Consider the following 18,691-nt stretch of genomic DNA (forward strand, 5'->3'; position numbering starts at 1 on the left):
GCATTCTAAAGCAGAAATAATAGTTAAAAGTCCCGCAGAAAGCCTCCAGTCATACTGAACATACTTTTCGTAGTCCTTCAACATGGATATAAAACCAGGCATACTGTACATGGAAACATTTGACATATTTGGTGATTCCGATGTTTTTGTACAGTGAAATATGTGTTATGGTTTTCATGTTCTTGGCAGGCTACAGGTACAGGAGGGTGATTTGTCACTGGATGAACTGAGTGATTGCTCATCTGGATCCATAGAAATCTGCTGCGATGACCTGACTCCAGGTTAGGCACATTTTAGTTACTGCAGTACTTTTAAGTGGTTCAAATATACTTTTTTTTTCTGAGCTTCATTATCTCTGCCTAGTCATCACGAGGGCACAAATCTGCCAACAAATTGCTCTTTGTTACGTTTGGGTGCCTACAAGACACATTTACTGTGACAGCCATACAAGACATTCCAAAGGCCGATCTATGAGTCTCATTGTGGGATCTGAATAGACACAGTGAAAACTAAGGGACTATCAGTCTCAGTCCATACAAATGTCCCCCCACTCATCAGTCCTCGGTCGCCATGTCTGAAGTAAGGTGGCACAGTTTTTAATGTGTGCCTCAGCCCGAGGCTCTGCTCACTGCAGAGGGTCAGGATGAAGAGATGGAAACTAGAGAAATGGATGCTCTGATAGGGGAAGATGACAGTGTTGATGTGGGTCACTAATGGGATAAAAAAGGTGCATTTCCTGCCATGCAGTGATACCAGTTTTGCAAGTACACTGATTTCAACTTATCCAGAAGCTGTCAAGGATAGAGATGGGTCCCCAATTTAGTACTTTTGGTACCGACCCAATTCCTTCAGTACTACGTAGTACTGATTTACGTTAATCAAACCGTACTAGCACGATGCACGTGACGTCATGTTGGGTTGCAGACTCAGCATCAAGCTGTGGCACTTGGCGTGCAAACGGCCGTATTCATCTTGGATTGTCTCTCAACAAAGCAAGCATGCCTGATAAAAATACAATGTTCAAAAGAAAGGCCAGTTTTGTTTATATTTATGTTTCCTTGTGGAGTAGTGTTGAGCATATTTGCCTCACAGTCAGGAGAGGTTTTGAATCGCCGTTCGGACGTAACTCTCTAGTGCAGGGGTCACCAACGCGGTGCCCGCGGGGACCAGGTAGCCTATCAGGACCAGATGAGTAGCCCGCAGGCCTGTTCTAAAAATAGCTCAAATAGCATCACTTACCAGTGAGCTGCCTCTATTTTTTAAATTGTATTTATGTAGTGGCAAGCTGGTCTCGCTTTGTTCGACATTTTTACTTCTAAGAGAGACAAAACTCAAATAGAATTTGAAAATCTAAGAAAATATTTTAAAGACTTGGTCTTCACTTGTTTAAATAAATTCATTTATTTTTTTACTTTGCTTCTTATAACTTTCAGAAAGACAATTTTTGAGAAAAAATACAACCTTAAAAATGATTTTAGGATTTTTAAACACATATACCTTTTTACCTTTTAAATTCCTTCCTCTTCTTTCCTGACAATTTAAATCAATGTTCAAGTACTTTTTTTATTATTATTGTAAAGAATAATAAATACATTTTAATTTAATTAATCATTGTAGCTTCTGTTTTTTCGACGAAAAATATTTTTATTGTGATTAAAATTCAAAAAAATTATTCTGGCAAATCTAGAAAATCTGTAGAATCAAATTTAAATCGTATTTCAAAGTCTTTTGAATTTCTTTTAAAATTTTTGTTCTGGAAAATCTAGAAGAAATAATGATTTGTCATTGTTAGAAATATAGCTTGGTCCAATTTTTTATATATTGAAATATAGCTTGGTCCAATTTGTTATATATTCTAACAAAGTGCAGATTAGATTTTAACCTATTTAAAACATGTCATCAAAATTCTAAAATTAATCTTAATCGGGAAAGATTACTAATGATGTTCCATAAATTCTTTTTTTATTTTTTTCAAAAAGATTCGAATTAGCTAGTTTTTCTATTAATTTTTTTCGGTTGAATTTTGAATTTTAAAGAGTCGAAATTGTATGTTTCAAAATTTTATTTTCATTTTTTTCCCATTTTCTCCTCTTTTAAACCATTCAAATAAGTGTTTTTTTCATCATTTATTCTTTACAAAAAACTTTCCGTAAAAGGAAAAAAAATGTACGACGGAATGACAAACAGAAATAACCATTGTTTTATTTATATATATGTATATATATATATATATATATATATATATATATATATATATATATATATATATATATATATATATATATATATATATATATATATAAATCCACTGTATATATATATTAAAGGTAAATTGAGCAAATTGCCTCATACTGGCAATTTATTTAAGTGTGTATCTAACTGGTAGCCGTTCGTATTAATCAGTACCCAAGAAGTAGCTCTTAGTTTCAAAAAGGTTGGTGACCCCTGCTGTAGTGTTTGCATGTTCTCATCACACCTGTGTGGGATTCCTCCCAGTACTTCATCTTCCTCTCACATTCAGAAATATGCATATTAAGTGAAGTGAAGTATATTTATATAGCGCTTTTCTCGAGTGACTCAAAGCGCTTTACATAGTGAAACCCAATATCTAAGTTACATTTAAACCAGTGTGGGTGGCACTGGGAGCAGGTGGGTAAAGTGTCTTGCCCAAGGACACAACGGCAGTGACTAGGATGGCGGAAGCGGGAATCGAACCTGCAACCCTCAAGTTGCTGGCACGGCCGCTCTACCAACCGAGCTATGGTTAACCGAGTTAATTGAAGACTTCTAATTGTGTGGTATGAATGTAAGTGTAAATAGCTTTTTGTCTATCCAGCATGTGCTCAGAGATTGGCTGGCGCCGAGTCCATGTTTCAACTTGCCTCTTACCCAAAGTCGGCTGAGTTGGTAAGATCCACCTAACTAGTTACATATAAAATAGGTGGATGGATAATAATAATAAAAAACGTATAACACAACAATCAGTAAGTAGATTAATGATATATGTGATAAACAGCTGACTTGACTTGATGGCTTCTTTTCTGTATCCGCATGTAAATGTTATTAATGTTTGCAAATCAAAGCTTCTAAAAGCTTTTTAAGATTTCCAAAAGATGCTCAAGCAAAAGTGAGTGGGATCTCATGATGGATCGACCCATTTTCAAAAAGCCTCTTGCTATCGTTGGGCAATGATTTCTGTCTTAATTAGTCTTTCAGTGGTGCTTGATGGGCAGTTGAAGGGTTTTAGACCCGTTGTAAGCTGCATTTACAGAACATGGGGGTAGGGGCTGGGAGTGTAATAACAGTAATTTAGGAAGCGGAGGAAGGGAGATAAAAGGAGAGGAACACATTTGGATAGAGACGAGTCAAATCACTTTAAGTGAGGGGACCAACTGCATAAATGGGAACTGAAATTGATGCAGACTTGACAAAATGTGATGCTACAGTACTATCTGGTCTATCTTTGGCAACTGAAACAAACAAGTTAAGTAGTTCCTATATCTGCCAACACTAAAACCAATGGTAACATAATCCACTCTTAGGATGCTCTGTCCCAGACCCTTAATGAAGACATGGACATTTAATGTGGCTGCAGCACCATATGGTCTTCAATTAGACCCCCAGTCTCACTGACCTTGCCACTCTCCAGAGAGTGGTGCACCCATTTTTGTCGATGTGTGTGTATGTATGTGATGTGAATGTATGACCCTGGACAGATGGTGTTTGAAAGATCAATGTCTGTTAGACTGTAACATTTTTCAAAATATCTCCTTTTTCCTTTTTCATTATTTATGGAAGTTTTGTCATACATGGTCTCTTTTCAAGGATATCAAAAACATGGAGAATTGATATACATGCATTTGGTACTCATCTGTGACACCATCACATTTCACCTGAGATGATGGCAAAAAAGCAATGCAACAATTTGTATTCAGTCCATATGAATAGTGAGAAGCATCAGGAGAAAAATTAAACCCCTGTCAGAATGGTTAAAATGAAACCCCGATTCTATATATATATATATATATATATATATATATATATATATATATAGAATCGGGGTTTCATTATATATATATATATATATATATATATATATATAATCGGGGTTTCATTTTAACCATTCTGACAGGAGTTTTCTCTTGATGCTTCTCACTTTTCGAATGGACTGAATACAAATTGTTGTATTGCTTTTTTGCCATTATCTCAGGTGAAATATAATGATGTCACTGATGCGGTACCAAATGCATGTTTTTGATATCCTTGAAAAACACCATACAGTTGTGGTCAAAAGTTTACTTGCAGTTGTAAATAACATAATGTCATGGCTGTCTTGAGTTTCCAATAATTTCTACAACTCTTATTTTTTTGTGATAGAGTGCTTGAAGCAAATACTTGTTTGTCACAAAAACATTCGTGAAGTTGGTTTCTTTTATGAATTTATTGTGGGTCTACTGAAAATGTGACCAAATTTGCTGGGTCAAAAGTATACGCAATGTTAATATTTGGTTACATGTCCTTTGGCAAGTTTCACTGCAATAAGGTGCTTTTGGTAGCCATCCACAAGCTTCTGGTTGAATTTTTGACCACTCCTCTTGACAAAATTGGTGTAGTTCAGCTAAATTTGTTGGTTTTCTGGCATGGACTTATATCTTCAGCCTTGTCCACATGTTCTTAATGGTGTTAAGTCCGGACTTTGGGAACGCCATTCTAAAACCTTAATTCTAGCCTGATTAAGCATTCCTTTACCACTGTTGATGCGTGTTTGGGGTCATTGTCCAGTTTGAACACCCAACTGTGCCCAAGACCCAACTTTCGGGCTGATGATTATAGGTTGTCCTGAAAAATTTGGAGGTAATCCTCCTTTTTCATTGTCTCATTTCCTCTCTGTAAAGCACCAGTTCCATTGGCAGCAAAACAGACCCAGAGCATACTACTACTACCACCTTGCTTGACGGTAGGAATGGTGTTCTTGGGATTAAAGGCCTCACCTTCTCTCCTCCAAACATATTGCTGGGTATTGTGGCCAAGCAGCTCAATTTTGTTTCATCTGACTTCACATTGACAAAGATAGGACCTTCTGGAGGAAAGTTCTGTTGTGAAATTATTAGAAACTTAAGACAGCCATGACATTATGTCCTTCACAAGTGTATGTAAACTTCTGACCACAACTGTGTGTGTGTGTGTGTGTGTGTGTGTGTGTGTATATATATATATATATATATATATATATATATATATATATATATATATATATATATAGTGCCAGTATATCTGGGAAGACAGTACTGACAGCTGAACTGAAGTCCAAAATTAGCATTCTAAAATATATTTTAGGATGCTGTAGGTGAGCCGAATGTTCTCGTGTGACAGCAAATTTCATGGCACAATTATCACTGTAAGCAAATTTGCATGCAGGCTGTCTAGACTGGCAGGGATAGCATCCTTGATGTGCTTTAGGAGGATCCTCTCAAAGCACTTCATAATACAAAAGCAATCAATGAATCAATTAAAATGTATTAATATAGCCCATAATCACAAACCACAACAAATACGTTTTTTTTTATATATTGCATAGGAGTTTGCATGTTCTCCCCGTGACTGCGTGGGTTCCCTCCGGGTACTCTGTCTTCCTCCCAATTCCAAAAACATGCACCTGGGGATAGGTTGATTGGCAACACTAAATTGGCCCTAGTGTGTGAATGTGAGTGGGAACGTTATCAGTCTGTTTGTATTAGCCCTGCGATGAGGTGGCGACTTGTCCAGGGTGTACCCCAGTATTCGTCCGAATGCAGCTGGGATAGGATTAAGTTTTTAAAGCTGAAAAATTGTGTAAAGAAAGCCCAAGCTATGGACACCATTTCCAGTGCAAACTGTTAAGGTGTCAATGAAGGAGTTTTTTTCAACGCACACTACACTTGCACGGCCACTTTGACTGTCCTCAGTTTGATCAAAAAAAGGGCTGGATGTGTGTTTGTTCCTATATCAATCAAACTTTATTTATAAAGCGCTTTTCATACATAGAAGAAATGCAATGCAAAGGGCTTTACAAACTTAAAAACAATACCCCAATGACCCGGATCCCCCATTATCACATACGCACACAAATACCAAGCACAATTACACACACACACACATATGCAACTATATGAACAAATGAATGCATGCCTGAGTACAGAGGAGACATGTGAGTAAAAACTATCACGGGAGCAATCTGCACCAGGAAGTCATCAGACCATGGCCAACAGGACGCTGACACAATGCGCCCCCGATAACCCCTGAAGCAGTTAGAAGTAAAAATAATAAAACCTCTAAAATACTAATAATCATGAGTAGAGATACAGGATAAATACAAATAAGACATAAGATAAAAAAAAAGATACACCTAATAATAAATAACAAAAGGAACAGTAAAACATATAATAAATAGAACTAAATTAAATCTTGCATAACTAATAAGATTAAAAGTGAAGAACAAATGACTTGAATAAAATTAATTGATGCTGGGTTGGGAAGGAGACCCTGCCCCAAGTGGAGGAGTTCAAGTACCTAGGAGTCTTGTTCACGAGTGAGGGAAGAGTGGATCGTGAGATCGACAGGCGGATGGATCGGTGCGGCGTTTTCAGTAATGGGGACGTTGTATCGATCCGTTGTTGTGAAGAAGGAGCTGAGCCGGAATGCAAAGCTCTCAATTTATCAGTCGATTTACCCATCCTCACCTATGGTCATGAGCTTTGTGTCATGACCGAAAGGACAAGATCACGGGTACAAGCGGCCGAAATGGGATTCCTCCGCCCGGTGGCAGGGTTTCTCCCTTAGAGATAGGGTGAGAAGCTCTGCCATCCGGGAGGAGCTCAAAGTAAAGCCTCTGCTCCTCCAAATCGTGAGGAGCCATGTGAGGTGGTTCGGGCATCTGGTCAGAATGCCACCCGAACGCCTCCCTAGGGAGGTGTTTAGAGCACGTCCAACCGGTAGGCGGCCACGGGGAAGACCCAGGACAGGTTGGGAAGACTATGTCCCCAGCTGGCCTGGGAACGCCCTGGGATCCCCCGGGATGATCTTGTATGAAGTGGTTGGGGAGAAGGAAGTCTGGGCTTCCCTGCTTAGGCTGCTTCCCCCGCGACCCGACTTTGGATAAGCGGGAGAAGATGGACGGATTGATAGATATTAGGTAAAATCCAAATTAAAAAGGTGGGTCTTAAGCCTGCTCTTAAAAACATTAAAAACAGCTCTTAAACGTTCTCCGCAGCCCTGAGGTCCTCCGGCAAGCTGTTCCGTAGACGGGGGCCATAATGTATGCATGCGCAGTATATCCATTGTCTGTTCTTACTTGTCCCTCCTTGCAAATGGAAACGAGGAATAAATAATAATACTATATACAGAGAACTGAAATACAAACAACATCGGGGTAAAAGTAAAATATAGTTATACCATAATAGTATTACTCCTATAGTTGGTATGTTGTTTAATTTAGGCTATAGGATAGGATAGACTTTATTTATCCAAAGTAAACTCCTATTTGTCAGTGGATGGAGTGGAATCGGCGTGAAGGTAAAGACATCTTTATTTTAACACTAAAACTAAAAACAGGAACCAACAAAAAGCGCTCACAGTGGAGGTACGAAACTTGGGCTATGAAACAAAAGACTAGCACAAAAGCTATAAACTATAAACATGAAACAAAACAGTTGCACCATGGCATGAATAACAACAACTTACTGTGACAAGGGAATGAGAAGCAGCATGGATATCATGGGTGCAGGAGGTGATGTTGTCAGACTGACTACCTGGTAACTGTGGCTTAAATAATGAACATGATAAGTGCAAACAGGTGTGAGACAAGACAGGTGAACTGATTGGTCCTCATGGTGACAGAACAGGGATTGAAAAAAAAGGAACTTTAAAGAGTTTAAAGGTCAAAAGCAACTGGTATTCCTAGGCAGTCTCCCATCCAAGTACTAACCAGGCCAGACACTGCTTAGATTTGAGAACAAATGAGATTGGGGATGCTCAGGGTAGTATGGCCATACAAACTCATGATCAGACATTACAGATGAAAACTAATGAGTCGGCATGGTAACAAGACAAACAAGCAAATGCAAAACAGAACTAAATGTCCAAAAAACTAAACCGAACATGACCAAAACAAAACATGATCCATAGGTGTGACACGATTGCGTTATCTTGGCTGTCTGTACAAACCACTGTGATGACTAAATATTCAGTCATATCACTTTCCTTTTATCAATCAAAAAACAGGGGTCCTCAATTAGTTACGGCCATGCCTTTTGACCATTTGGGTTACTTGTAGTGTAGGCAGTCAATCATGTGACTGTTACTTGAAAACCACTCTTAACACACCACGCCGTAACCAAAGCAACTAGCACATGCAGCACAGCATGAGACACTCTTCGAAAGGGGAATCAACACCAAGTCACCATTTAAAAGACTTAAAAACAAATAGTTAGCCTTCTCTCTGGACACCAACAGCTGCGGATGATTCACAATGAGCGTGTGACGTTCACCGAGGTACAGAATGTTATTTTTTTATTACATTCGTATTTCATGCCTATGTTTACACTCGTGCCATTGTCACGGAAAGGTTTTAAAAATGCCTGAATTCCCCAAATGCCTGTGCCTTTGAGTCACGCGGTGTCTCATCACTATCGTCATTCATGAGTCAGATTTGAGTCACAAGAGCAGCCAGTAATCAGTATGTTGTGTTAACATGGTATCCTGGCCTGAGAATTGACATTAATAGCCATGTTATGTATTGGGGTAGTTTTATGTATGTCAGAGCCAAGTGTTTAGTCCAACTTCCTGTGAATATCAAGCTTTGCGTGTTAGCAGGCAAACTGCAGCAGGATATCCCCTCTATGTCTTAGACACTTCCTCTTCCTCTCTACAACACACACATACAATATATGTTTTTGCCCTGTCATTTTCCTCCACTTTTAAGTTTATTCATTATTCCTCTTTCTGTTCAAAAGTGGGTAATGTTACTGTGGCCAAAATACTAAATATACTTGGTGAATAAAACCTCTGCCTTATTTTTAATGAATACTTTGGTGTATTACGCCACTGTGTTATAATGTTGATCATTATGTTGGTACTTGGAGAGGCAAGTGTTTTCTGCATTGAAATTTGGTTCAAAAAGCTTGAGAACCGCTGGTCTTGGTCATTTGTATTGGATATGGTTTGGTGTTATGTTGTGTAATATTGGCTTCACAGTCACATTTATAACTTACTTTATGAGTTGATTGATTGATTGATTGACTGATTGATTGATTTCAACTGTTATTAGTAGATTGCACAGTAAAGTACATATTCCGTAGAATTGACCACTAAATGGTAACACCTGAATAAGTTTATCAACTTGTTTAAGTCGGGGTCCACATTAATCAATTCGGTCGACAATACGTTGGTTTTGGAGTCTTTCCCACGCCCCACCCTCTCCAAAAGTATCATAATTTGTCTTTTAAAAATGTACATTGTTAAATATATCGTCATCGTAATTTTTCTCCCCAACAGTGTCGAAGGTAAACTTAATAAACAGTGTTTAGATTCACCCGGTCACAACATTAGGTACACCGGCAAGTGCATGCAACTCTGCTGCTTTTAGCTAGATATATGTCACTGCATGTCGCACGTCATTGTTATTATGCACATGCAGAGATTAGATTAATATAATCTTAATACATTAATATGCCCAAAATAAGTACATCCACCTGGCTGTGATGTCACGACAAAGCCAGACTGCAAAACTCTGAGGACATCCATCCATCCATTTCCTACCGCGTATTCCCTTTGGTGGTGCCTATCTCAGCTTCAATCGGGCGGAAGGCGGTGTAAACCTTGGACAAGTCGCCACCTCATCGCAGGGCCAACACAGATAGACAGACAACATTCACACTCACATTCGGGACCATTTAGTGTTGCCAATCAACTTATCCCCAGGTGCATGTCTTTGGAAGTGGGAGGAAGCCGGAGAACCCGGAGGGAACACACGCATTCACGGGGAGAACATGCAAACTCCACACAGAAAGATCCCTAGCCCGGGATTGAACCCAGGACTACTCAGGACCTTCGTATTGTGAGGCAGACGCACTAACCCTTCTGCCACCGTGAAGCCCACTCTGTGAACAGAGGCATCCAAAACTGCATACAGTTTTAAACCTTATGATTTGATGTTTTGGCATTGCTCAACACAAGTATCCAACATTGTAACAACTTTTATAACTAGTAAAAGACGAAAGTTCTCTTCAATTCCCATATGGTCTCCAGCTGACTTTTGTGTATATGTAGAAAAATCTGCTTCCTTGTTCTGCATTATCAGTCATTTTCTTCTCACTTCTACACCCCCGGATCACACTTGTCTCATCCTGACAAGAATTTTTTTTGTCCTGCACTTGCATGAAAAAGAAGAGGAACTAAGAGTCACTTTGTGACTAAAGGGAGTGGGTGAAAGTGAGACCATACGCCATCTGCATCTTTCGAATGTAACATGAAGTTTACGGGTGCTTTAAAATAGTTTAATCATTTATGTTGTGGTATAAAGGTCTACTGAAATGAGATTTTCCTATTTAAACGGGGATAGCAGGTCCGTTCTATGTGTCATACCGGATCATTTCGCGATATTGCCATATTTTTGCTGACAGGATTTAGTAGAGAACATCCAAGATAAAGTTCGCAACTTTTGGTGCTGATAAAAAAGCTTTGCCTATATCGGAAGTCACAGACGATGACGTCACAACGGTGAGGGGTCCTCACATTGTTTATAATGGGAGCCTCCAGCAGTAAGAGCTATTCGGACCGAGAAAACGACAATTTCCCCATTAATTTGAGCGAGGATGAAAGATTTGTTGATGATGATATTGATAGTTTGTTTTCGTCTCCATGCTAACTCATTAGTTTTTACCTGTCGTGTCACGTCCCTTTCCTCAGCCTCACACCTGTTTTCACTAATTATCATAGCTACTTAAGTCACTTTTTTTCTTGTCTTCATTCCGGGATCTTCACACACGCTACCCATGCTGCACCTCCTTCATGCCCTCGTTTATCTGCTTCATACCTTGCTAATCTGTTCATTTTGTCCAAGTAAGTCTTTGTTTATAGTTCATAGCCAATTGTTTTTGTGCAAAGTCCTTTAGTTTATGTCCATCATTTCATGCCATGGAGCAGGTGTTTTTGTTTCACGTTTGTACTGTGTAGCCAAGTTTTGTACCTCCATTGTGAGCGCTTTTTGTTGTTTGTTTATTAAATAAGTGTCATGTACTCACGTCCACGCCTCGCTCGTGCTGATCCTCATCTGCGTCGGGGAAACAATCCACGCCTTAGCCAAGTTGTGACAGTCTTGTGGACAGTGTCTGAGGGAAGTCGACGGCAGATACAAGGACGGCGCAAACTCCACAGCTCTCCAATAAGAGGCGACTTTTTAACACAATTTTCTCACCGAAACCTGCCGGTTGACAAGTGGTCGGGAACCATGTTCGCTTGACCGCTCTGATCCATAGTAAAGCTTCACCTCCGGGAATTTTAAACAAGGAATCACCGTGTGTCTGTGTGGCTAAAGGCTAAAGCTTCCCAACTCCATCTTTCTACTTTGACTTCTCCATTATTAATTGAACAAATTGCAAAAAATTCACCAACACAGATGTCCAGAATACTGTGTAATTGCGCGATGAAAAGAGACGAATTATAGCCGTAAGTGGTGCTGTTCTAATATTTCCTGACAGTCCGTGACGTCACGCGCACGCATCATCATTCCGCGACGTTTTCAACACGAAACTCTGCGGGAAATTTTAAATTGCAATTTAATAAACTAAAAAGGCCGTATTGGCATGTGTTGCAATGTTAATATTTCATCATTGATATATAAACTATCAGACTGTGTAGTTGGTAGTAGTGGGTTTCAGTAGGCCTTTTTAACGTGCCTCAGTGTCTGTTTGCATGTCCAAAAAATTTGCATGGCCACGCTGTAGTGAAGCGCTATAGAGGTGAAACTGTTTCAATCTATTTTGAGAGGCTCGGGCAAATACAGTCATGCTAAGTGGAGACACCTTTCTTCACTATGCCTGACGAGCTGTCTCGCCTTTCTTCACCTCTCGCCGTGCTTTCAATCTACCCATTAATCCTTGTATCGCCATGCTTAAAGTGTCTTCATTGTGAGTGTTTGCGTGGAGGTATTTTCCTTGAGTCTGGGCTAGTTTCCCAGTGTTTCAGCCGGTGGTCAGGACCAAAAGCTGCGTTTACTGTACACACAAATATCTGACATGTCGAATGAATGCAAAGTCTAATACCGAGCGCTGGCATCCATCACACACTCAGGTTGTCTGATGTCAAGCCAGATTGCTCAGGTAAATTGCGCACCGTGCACAGGCAACGTGTTGTGTGCACTAAGTAGAAAGAGAGTGTATGTTTACATCCGCTGTATATTAAAGAGATTAGGCAGTGGAGCCAGAGAGTGTGCTGAAACAAACAAGTAGCTGTGTGTTGCCAACACACACTTAACCTGTGTGTGTACGTGCTTTCAAGAACATCGATGTGTGTGTCTTTGGCCCCTTGTACCACACAGACCTACCTTGTACACAGCCACTCGGATTTCACTAACCCTAATCCCTCATCGGGGAGGAATAAGAGCTGATGTGCGCTACCTATTAGCTCAGATTTACATCCCTGGGCCACCAATCAAGCCTGCAAACAGCCCCAGGACTCCTGTAAGTGTCAGAACACAGATTTGACCCAAGCGTGGCTCAACCACAACATCATTGATCCTTTTGAATAAAGTTAGTCGTCTCTAGTTAATGGATCTTGCCATGCAATGAACTTGTTTGCATTAGTCATCAGTGATGCCCGACTGAGCTCCGGATGACACACGCTTGATTTTCTTTACACTGCTATGTTCACAGCAAAAGTAGCAGAGAAAGTGAATAGCATCAGCATCCGCTTCAAACTTTCAGAGTTTTTACAGCACATTTTATTGATGTAGCTATTGGGTGATTCAACACTTAATATGTTAAACATAACTAACTCATATAATGACAGTAAAATAGAATATATGCTCCTGGTGTGCTATCAAAGTTTCAGATCAACCGAGATCATATTACCATATTTGTAACAGGGTTATATACCACTTGTCAACTCCCACTTCGCCGGTCTGTCACTCTAATACATCGATGTAGAACATAAACAGGGATTTCCTCGTTCCTATTTTTTACTAGATATGAAACAATTAACCAGTTTATTAGAAACCACGTGTTTCATTCCTTCTCACTCGCTATAAACGGACATTATGCCGGTATGTTATTTTCAGAACAAAAACTACGTTACACCAGAAGTGCACAAGCTTAAGTATACACCAGGGGTCACCAACCTTTTTGAAACCAAGGGCTACTTCTTGGGTACTGATTAATGCAAAGAGCTACCAGTTTGATACACAATTAAAAAAAATTGACAGAAATAGCCAATATGCTCAATTTATCTTTAATAAATAAATCTATATATGTTAAAAAAAATGTTATTTCTGTCTGTCATTCCGTCATACATTTTTTTTCCTTTTACGGAAGGTTTTTTATAGAGAATACATTATGAAAACACACTTAATTGAACAGTTTAAAAGAGGAGAAAACACGAAAAAAAAATTTAATTATTTTTTTGAAACATGGTTTATCTTCAATTTCGGCCATTTCAAAATCAAAATTCAACTGAAAAAACTGAAGTTAAAAACTAGCTAATTTGAATCTTTTTGAATAGATAAAAAAAAAAGAATTTATGAAACATCTTTAGTAATTTTTCCTGATTAAGATTAATTTTAGAATTTTGATGACATGTTTTAAATAGGTTAAAATCCAATTTGCACTTTGATAAAATATACAACAAATTGGACCAAGCTATATTTCTAACAAAGACAAATCATTATTTCTTCTAGATTTTCCAGAACAAAAATTTTAAAAGAAATTCAAAAGACTTTGAAATAAGATTTAAATTTGATTCTACAGATTTTCTAGATTTGCCATTATAATTTTTATTTTTATTTTATCATAATAAGTTTGAAGAAATATTTCACAAATATTGTTCGTCGAAAAAACAGAACCTAAAATGAAGAATTAAATTAAAATATATTTATTATTATTTACAATAAAAAAATACTTTAAATTTGATTTAATTTGTCAGGAAAGAAGAGGAAGGAATTTAAAAGGTAAAAAGGTATATATGTTTAAAAATACTAAAATCATTTGTATGGTTGTATTTTTTCTCTAAAATTGTCTTTCTGAAAGTTCTAAAAAGCAAAGTCAAAAAATAAATGAATTTATTTAAACAAGTGAAGACCAAGTCTTTAAAATATTTTCTTGGATTTTCAAATTCTATTTACGTTTTGTCTCTCTTAGAATTACAAATGTCGAGCAAAGCAAGACCAGCTTTCTAGTAAATAAATACAATTTTAAAAATAGAGGCAGCTCACTGGTAAGTGCTGCTATTTGATCTATTTTTAGAACAGGCCAGCGGGCTACTCATCTGGTCTTTGCGGGCTACCTGGTGCCCGCGGGCACCGCGTTGGTGACCCCTGGTATACACCTTATTACTGTAGTTAAAAAATGGCAGCGGGACACTAAACTGTTATCCACCCCAAGAAAAAGCTAAATTTGGCAGTGTGGAAACATTTTGGGTACCTAAAAAAGAACCATGGAGTCATTTAAGACGATGGCTCACCCATTTGCCAAATAAAGTTGCAGCTGTCTGATATGTCCAAAATGGTACCGCTTTACACGCCAAAATAAAGGTAAGACTTAGAGTAAGGGTTAATTTAACATAGGTATAGGGGAAACCCCTATAACTAAACACAATTATGTGAGTGGCAAGTATTTTAATGAAGAATTGAGTTGGCAGTGTATAAACGTGTTACTTAGAATCTGTAGCTGAGTGTTGAATCAGTTCAGTGTAAACAGGTACGTCTGTCATTCAATGACCATTTAACATTAGAGATTGCTTATTCCTGTTTGTGTTGAATAAACTATAAGCTTTGTAAGTTAACATAATAAGTGAAAAAACACTAACACAGCTTCAGGAGCTTGTAGAAGAACAGCATATTCCATGGGATCTAATTAGGTGCATTCCAGTTATTAACACAGCATAAAGTAGATTATTAAAAATAAATAAATAGGCATGGATGACAGTTGACTTTGAGTTTATTAACATCTTCCCCTGGGGGATCAATAAATTAAATCTCAGTCTCATAAAAATACTATTATTTATTCTCGTATTTATTATTATGAATATTTGTTGTTTGTTTTTATTGTTTTGTACTGAATATCTTGGAAATGTGATTTCATCCATTTTAATTTCATTTTTTTATCAATGCTTAAAAATCATTATAATCGTAAAATCGTGATTATTATATTTGTTGCGTCCTGAATTATCCCAAATTGTTACATGGTGCCCAAATTGTTACATGGTGTGGATTGTGTTGTCAGCTGTCGCGCAAGAACCAAGCAACTAGCTCTATAAAAACAAATTATTTATCATCAGCGGACAATAAGCGAATTTGGCAGGAGACATTGCATTAGTCCCGTCCCCAAGGTAAATGCTGGACGATAATATTTCCGTTATTTCATAAAACTATTGTAGTTGTTTGTTGTACCCCCGCCACCACCCCACATCACCGCCCCCCTCCGTGCGTTGGTTGAGGTGGGCGGGGTTTGGTGGTTGCGGGGGTGTAGCCCGGAGGAGTAGCGCTGCTTGGCATTCTGGGTATTTGTTCTTTTGTGTTCATTTTGTGTTACAGTGAAGATGCTCTCCCGAAATGTGTTTGTCATTCTTTTTTGATGTGGGTTCACAATGTGGCGCATATTTGTAACAGTGTTAAATTTGTTTGTACGGCCACCGTCAGTGTGACTTGTATGGCTGTTGACTGTGATCAAGCATGTCTTGCAGTCACTACTGTGTGTCATATTACAGAGAAAAATGGCAAATAATTAGTATGATCATATACCTTTATATAACAGGCCTGTTAATATTTTTCCACTTGAATATAAAAATACACGTAAATATTAAAAAAAGAAGATTTTCTTTAGAATTACATATAAAACTGTTAAATTGTTAGTATGGACATAGACTTTTATATGACAAGCTACATATTAAATGAAAGTTAATTACTGTAATTTTACATGAATTTTAAAGTAATTTGAGAAAACAGAAAATGATATGTATTATTAATATGGTATTTTTCTGTAAAAAAAAATTTAAATATACATAGTTTGTCATTACTGGCATATTACTTAAAATAACAGGCGGTTTGTTTATTTACAGATAATGTCTTCAATTCTACAGTTTTATAACCTATTTAAAAAAAAAAAGAAAAATTACAGTAGAAATTTAGAGTAAATTAACCATAAAAATAGGAATTTTTTTTGACAGTGTACGAGTGTGGCCGTGAGAATGCAATGTGGTAAAAAAGTTGAGGTACTACCGTAGTTCATTAACTTTCGGTTATAATACAATCTTTAGTCAATCAAAACAGTAAGTAGCACAATTTAATTTCGGATTAGTTTTCTGTTGTGAATTTCTCGTAGCTAAGTGAGTAAGAAGTATATAGCTTCCATATGTTTTTCCTTGATGCAAAATCAGCCGTGACATATTGGTTCAACTCACCTTCAAGTAGTAAAAAAATTGCCAGAAACCATACTGAAGTTAATGTAATACAAAATATTATAGTGTATAGTGTATTGTTTTCCATTTGATATGAAGTATTCAATATACATAATCCATTGTTCAAGGGCTCTTAGCACTCTGTTTTATTTATTGTTGTTGTTATTTTTTGCTCACTTTTAGCATTTTATGGCTGCGATCCACTTATTGTCTTTGTGGATTTTGGGAAATGCAGTTAAAAGCTCTCCCCTTCCAATTTTCTTGTTTCTGTCATCCAAGGTTTGTCTACCATAGTTTGAAAAACTAAAAAGACACAGAGAAACTATCTCACTTAAGTTATTTTCTGTTTGAATTACAATATTTTTGATCTTGCATTGTGTACGCTGAGATGCGTGACGTCATGTGCTAGGCTTCACGTCTGGAAGAAAAGAGTCAGATGAAGTTAATTGAAAGCAGAGTGTAAATGCTGCATACTGCTCATGCACAGTTCTCGCCTGTGGTTCCATTCGAGATTTTAGCAAATGCCATTTCAGAGTTCCTAAGATGGTCCCTCACTAAAAGATTTTTTTATAAAACAAAAAAAAAAGCTGCTGCTCTAAAGCTGTCACTTTGTAGAGTTGAGTCGAGTATAACATTTGGCGCCAGCACCCCCCGCGACCCCAAAAGGGAATAAGCGGTAGAAAATGGATGGATGGTTAAATTCTGTTTTTTTACTTTGTTTAATCCTCCGTTTACTTTCATTTGTGCAGTGTTCTTTAGGAAACTTCAACACGGAATGGATTTGTGGGTGGTATTTGTTGTTGTAGCAAGTGTACTAAAGGTAAATAAACAGTAGTCTTATTTAATTTTTGCCATTTGTTTGGAAAGCTCAAGTAAGTGGGACAGCCATGAAGTCACATGGTTGCAATTCAAGGAGAAACTGACTGACAGGGCCCCCAAAAATAGGTAAAATTAAAATATGATTTTGTTATCTGGGTTGAGAGTATTTTCTTGATACACTGTATATAAAGAACAATCCAAAACAATTATTTTTTTTTGCTTGCTTTCAGTAGTAAAAGTTATTTATCCAAAATGACCAAAAAGTAAATGTCAAGCGCAGGGGTGGGGAACCTATGGCTCTCGAGCCAGATGTGGCTCTGTTGATGACTGCATCTGGCTCTCAGATAAATCTTAGTTGACATTGGAAATCACAGTCTTAAAAATAACGTTGAAAATATAAAACATTCTCATGCATTTCAATCCATCCATCCGTTTTCTACCGCACCTGTTCAAGAAGTCGTATTAATGGTAAGAAGTATTTTATTTATTATTGGTTAGCTTCATAATAAAAATGTTATTAAAAACAATAAGAGACTTATCATACTCTAAAAATGTTGGTCTTACTTAAAAATGCACACATTTAATTGTATTCAGTGTTAAAAAATATGATATGGCTCTCACGGAAATACATTTTAAAATATTTGGCTTTAATGGCTCTCTAGGCCAAAAATGTTCCGGACCCCTGGTCTAGCGTTTCAGCATAAGTTGTTTGTGTTTTTATTTTTTTTAAGAGTAGAATGCAGCAGAATTGCTGTGATGACAATAGATGCCAAGTCAAGCTCAGACCTGCATGGACATATAGTCAACTGCAAATAGTCCTGTTGATCGATTTGTTGTGGATAATGACTTTAAGGTAAGGGGTTATGCTTTGCCATCATTATCATCCCTAATGGACATGGATGTTACTCTGTTTATGGCTCTCTATGTAATTGTATCTCAGCCTATCCAATATATTGAGTGTCATTCCCAGAATATAATGTTTGTATCTGAAGCAAAGTTTCTTCACGTTGCGTCGATTGAGTTGGGATGTCCAGTGGGGTGAAGAAACATCGCTGAATGTGCCGGAGCACAACTGAATCCCTGGATGGGGGCTTCTCTGGACTTGTCTCATCAATGTGACACAGTGGGAGACACAGAGCCACGCACGCCGACACACATACACGCACATTCAAGAGGAGCGCAGACCGAAATATCTACACCCACATAACACTTATTCTTGTTTTAAACC

The 18,691-nt window shown here is 37.8% G+C and overlaps 1 protein-coding gene across 4 annotated transcripts in view; it reads left to right on the forward strand.

Annotated features, from left to right (window-relative positions):
• Positions 1–18,691, forward strand: part of LOC133555074 (neuron navigator 1-like) — a 190,775-nt gene that overhangs the window by 9,041 nt on the left and 163,043 nt on the right. For all 4 annotated transcript variants that reach the window (XM_061904528.1, XM_061904529.1, XM_061904530.1 and 1 more), the window contains exon 4: positions 190–281. In XM_061904528.1, coding sequence (XP_061760512.1) covers positions 190–281 — 92 coding nt within the window. The remainder of the gene's footprint in view (positions 1–189; positions 282–18,691) is intronic.

Source organism: Nerophis ophidion, linkage group LG06 (assembly GCF_033978795.1).
Source record: "Nerophis ophidion isolate RoL-2023_Sa linkage group LG06, RoL_Noph_v1.0, whole genome shotgun sequence".
Lineage (NCBI taxonomy): Eukaryota > Metazoa > Chordata > Actinopteri > Syngnathiformes > Syngnathidae > Nerophis > Nerophis ophidion.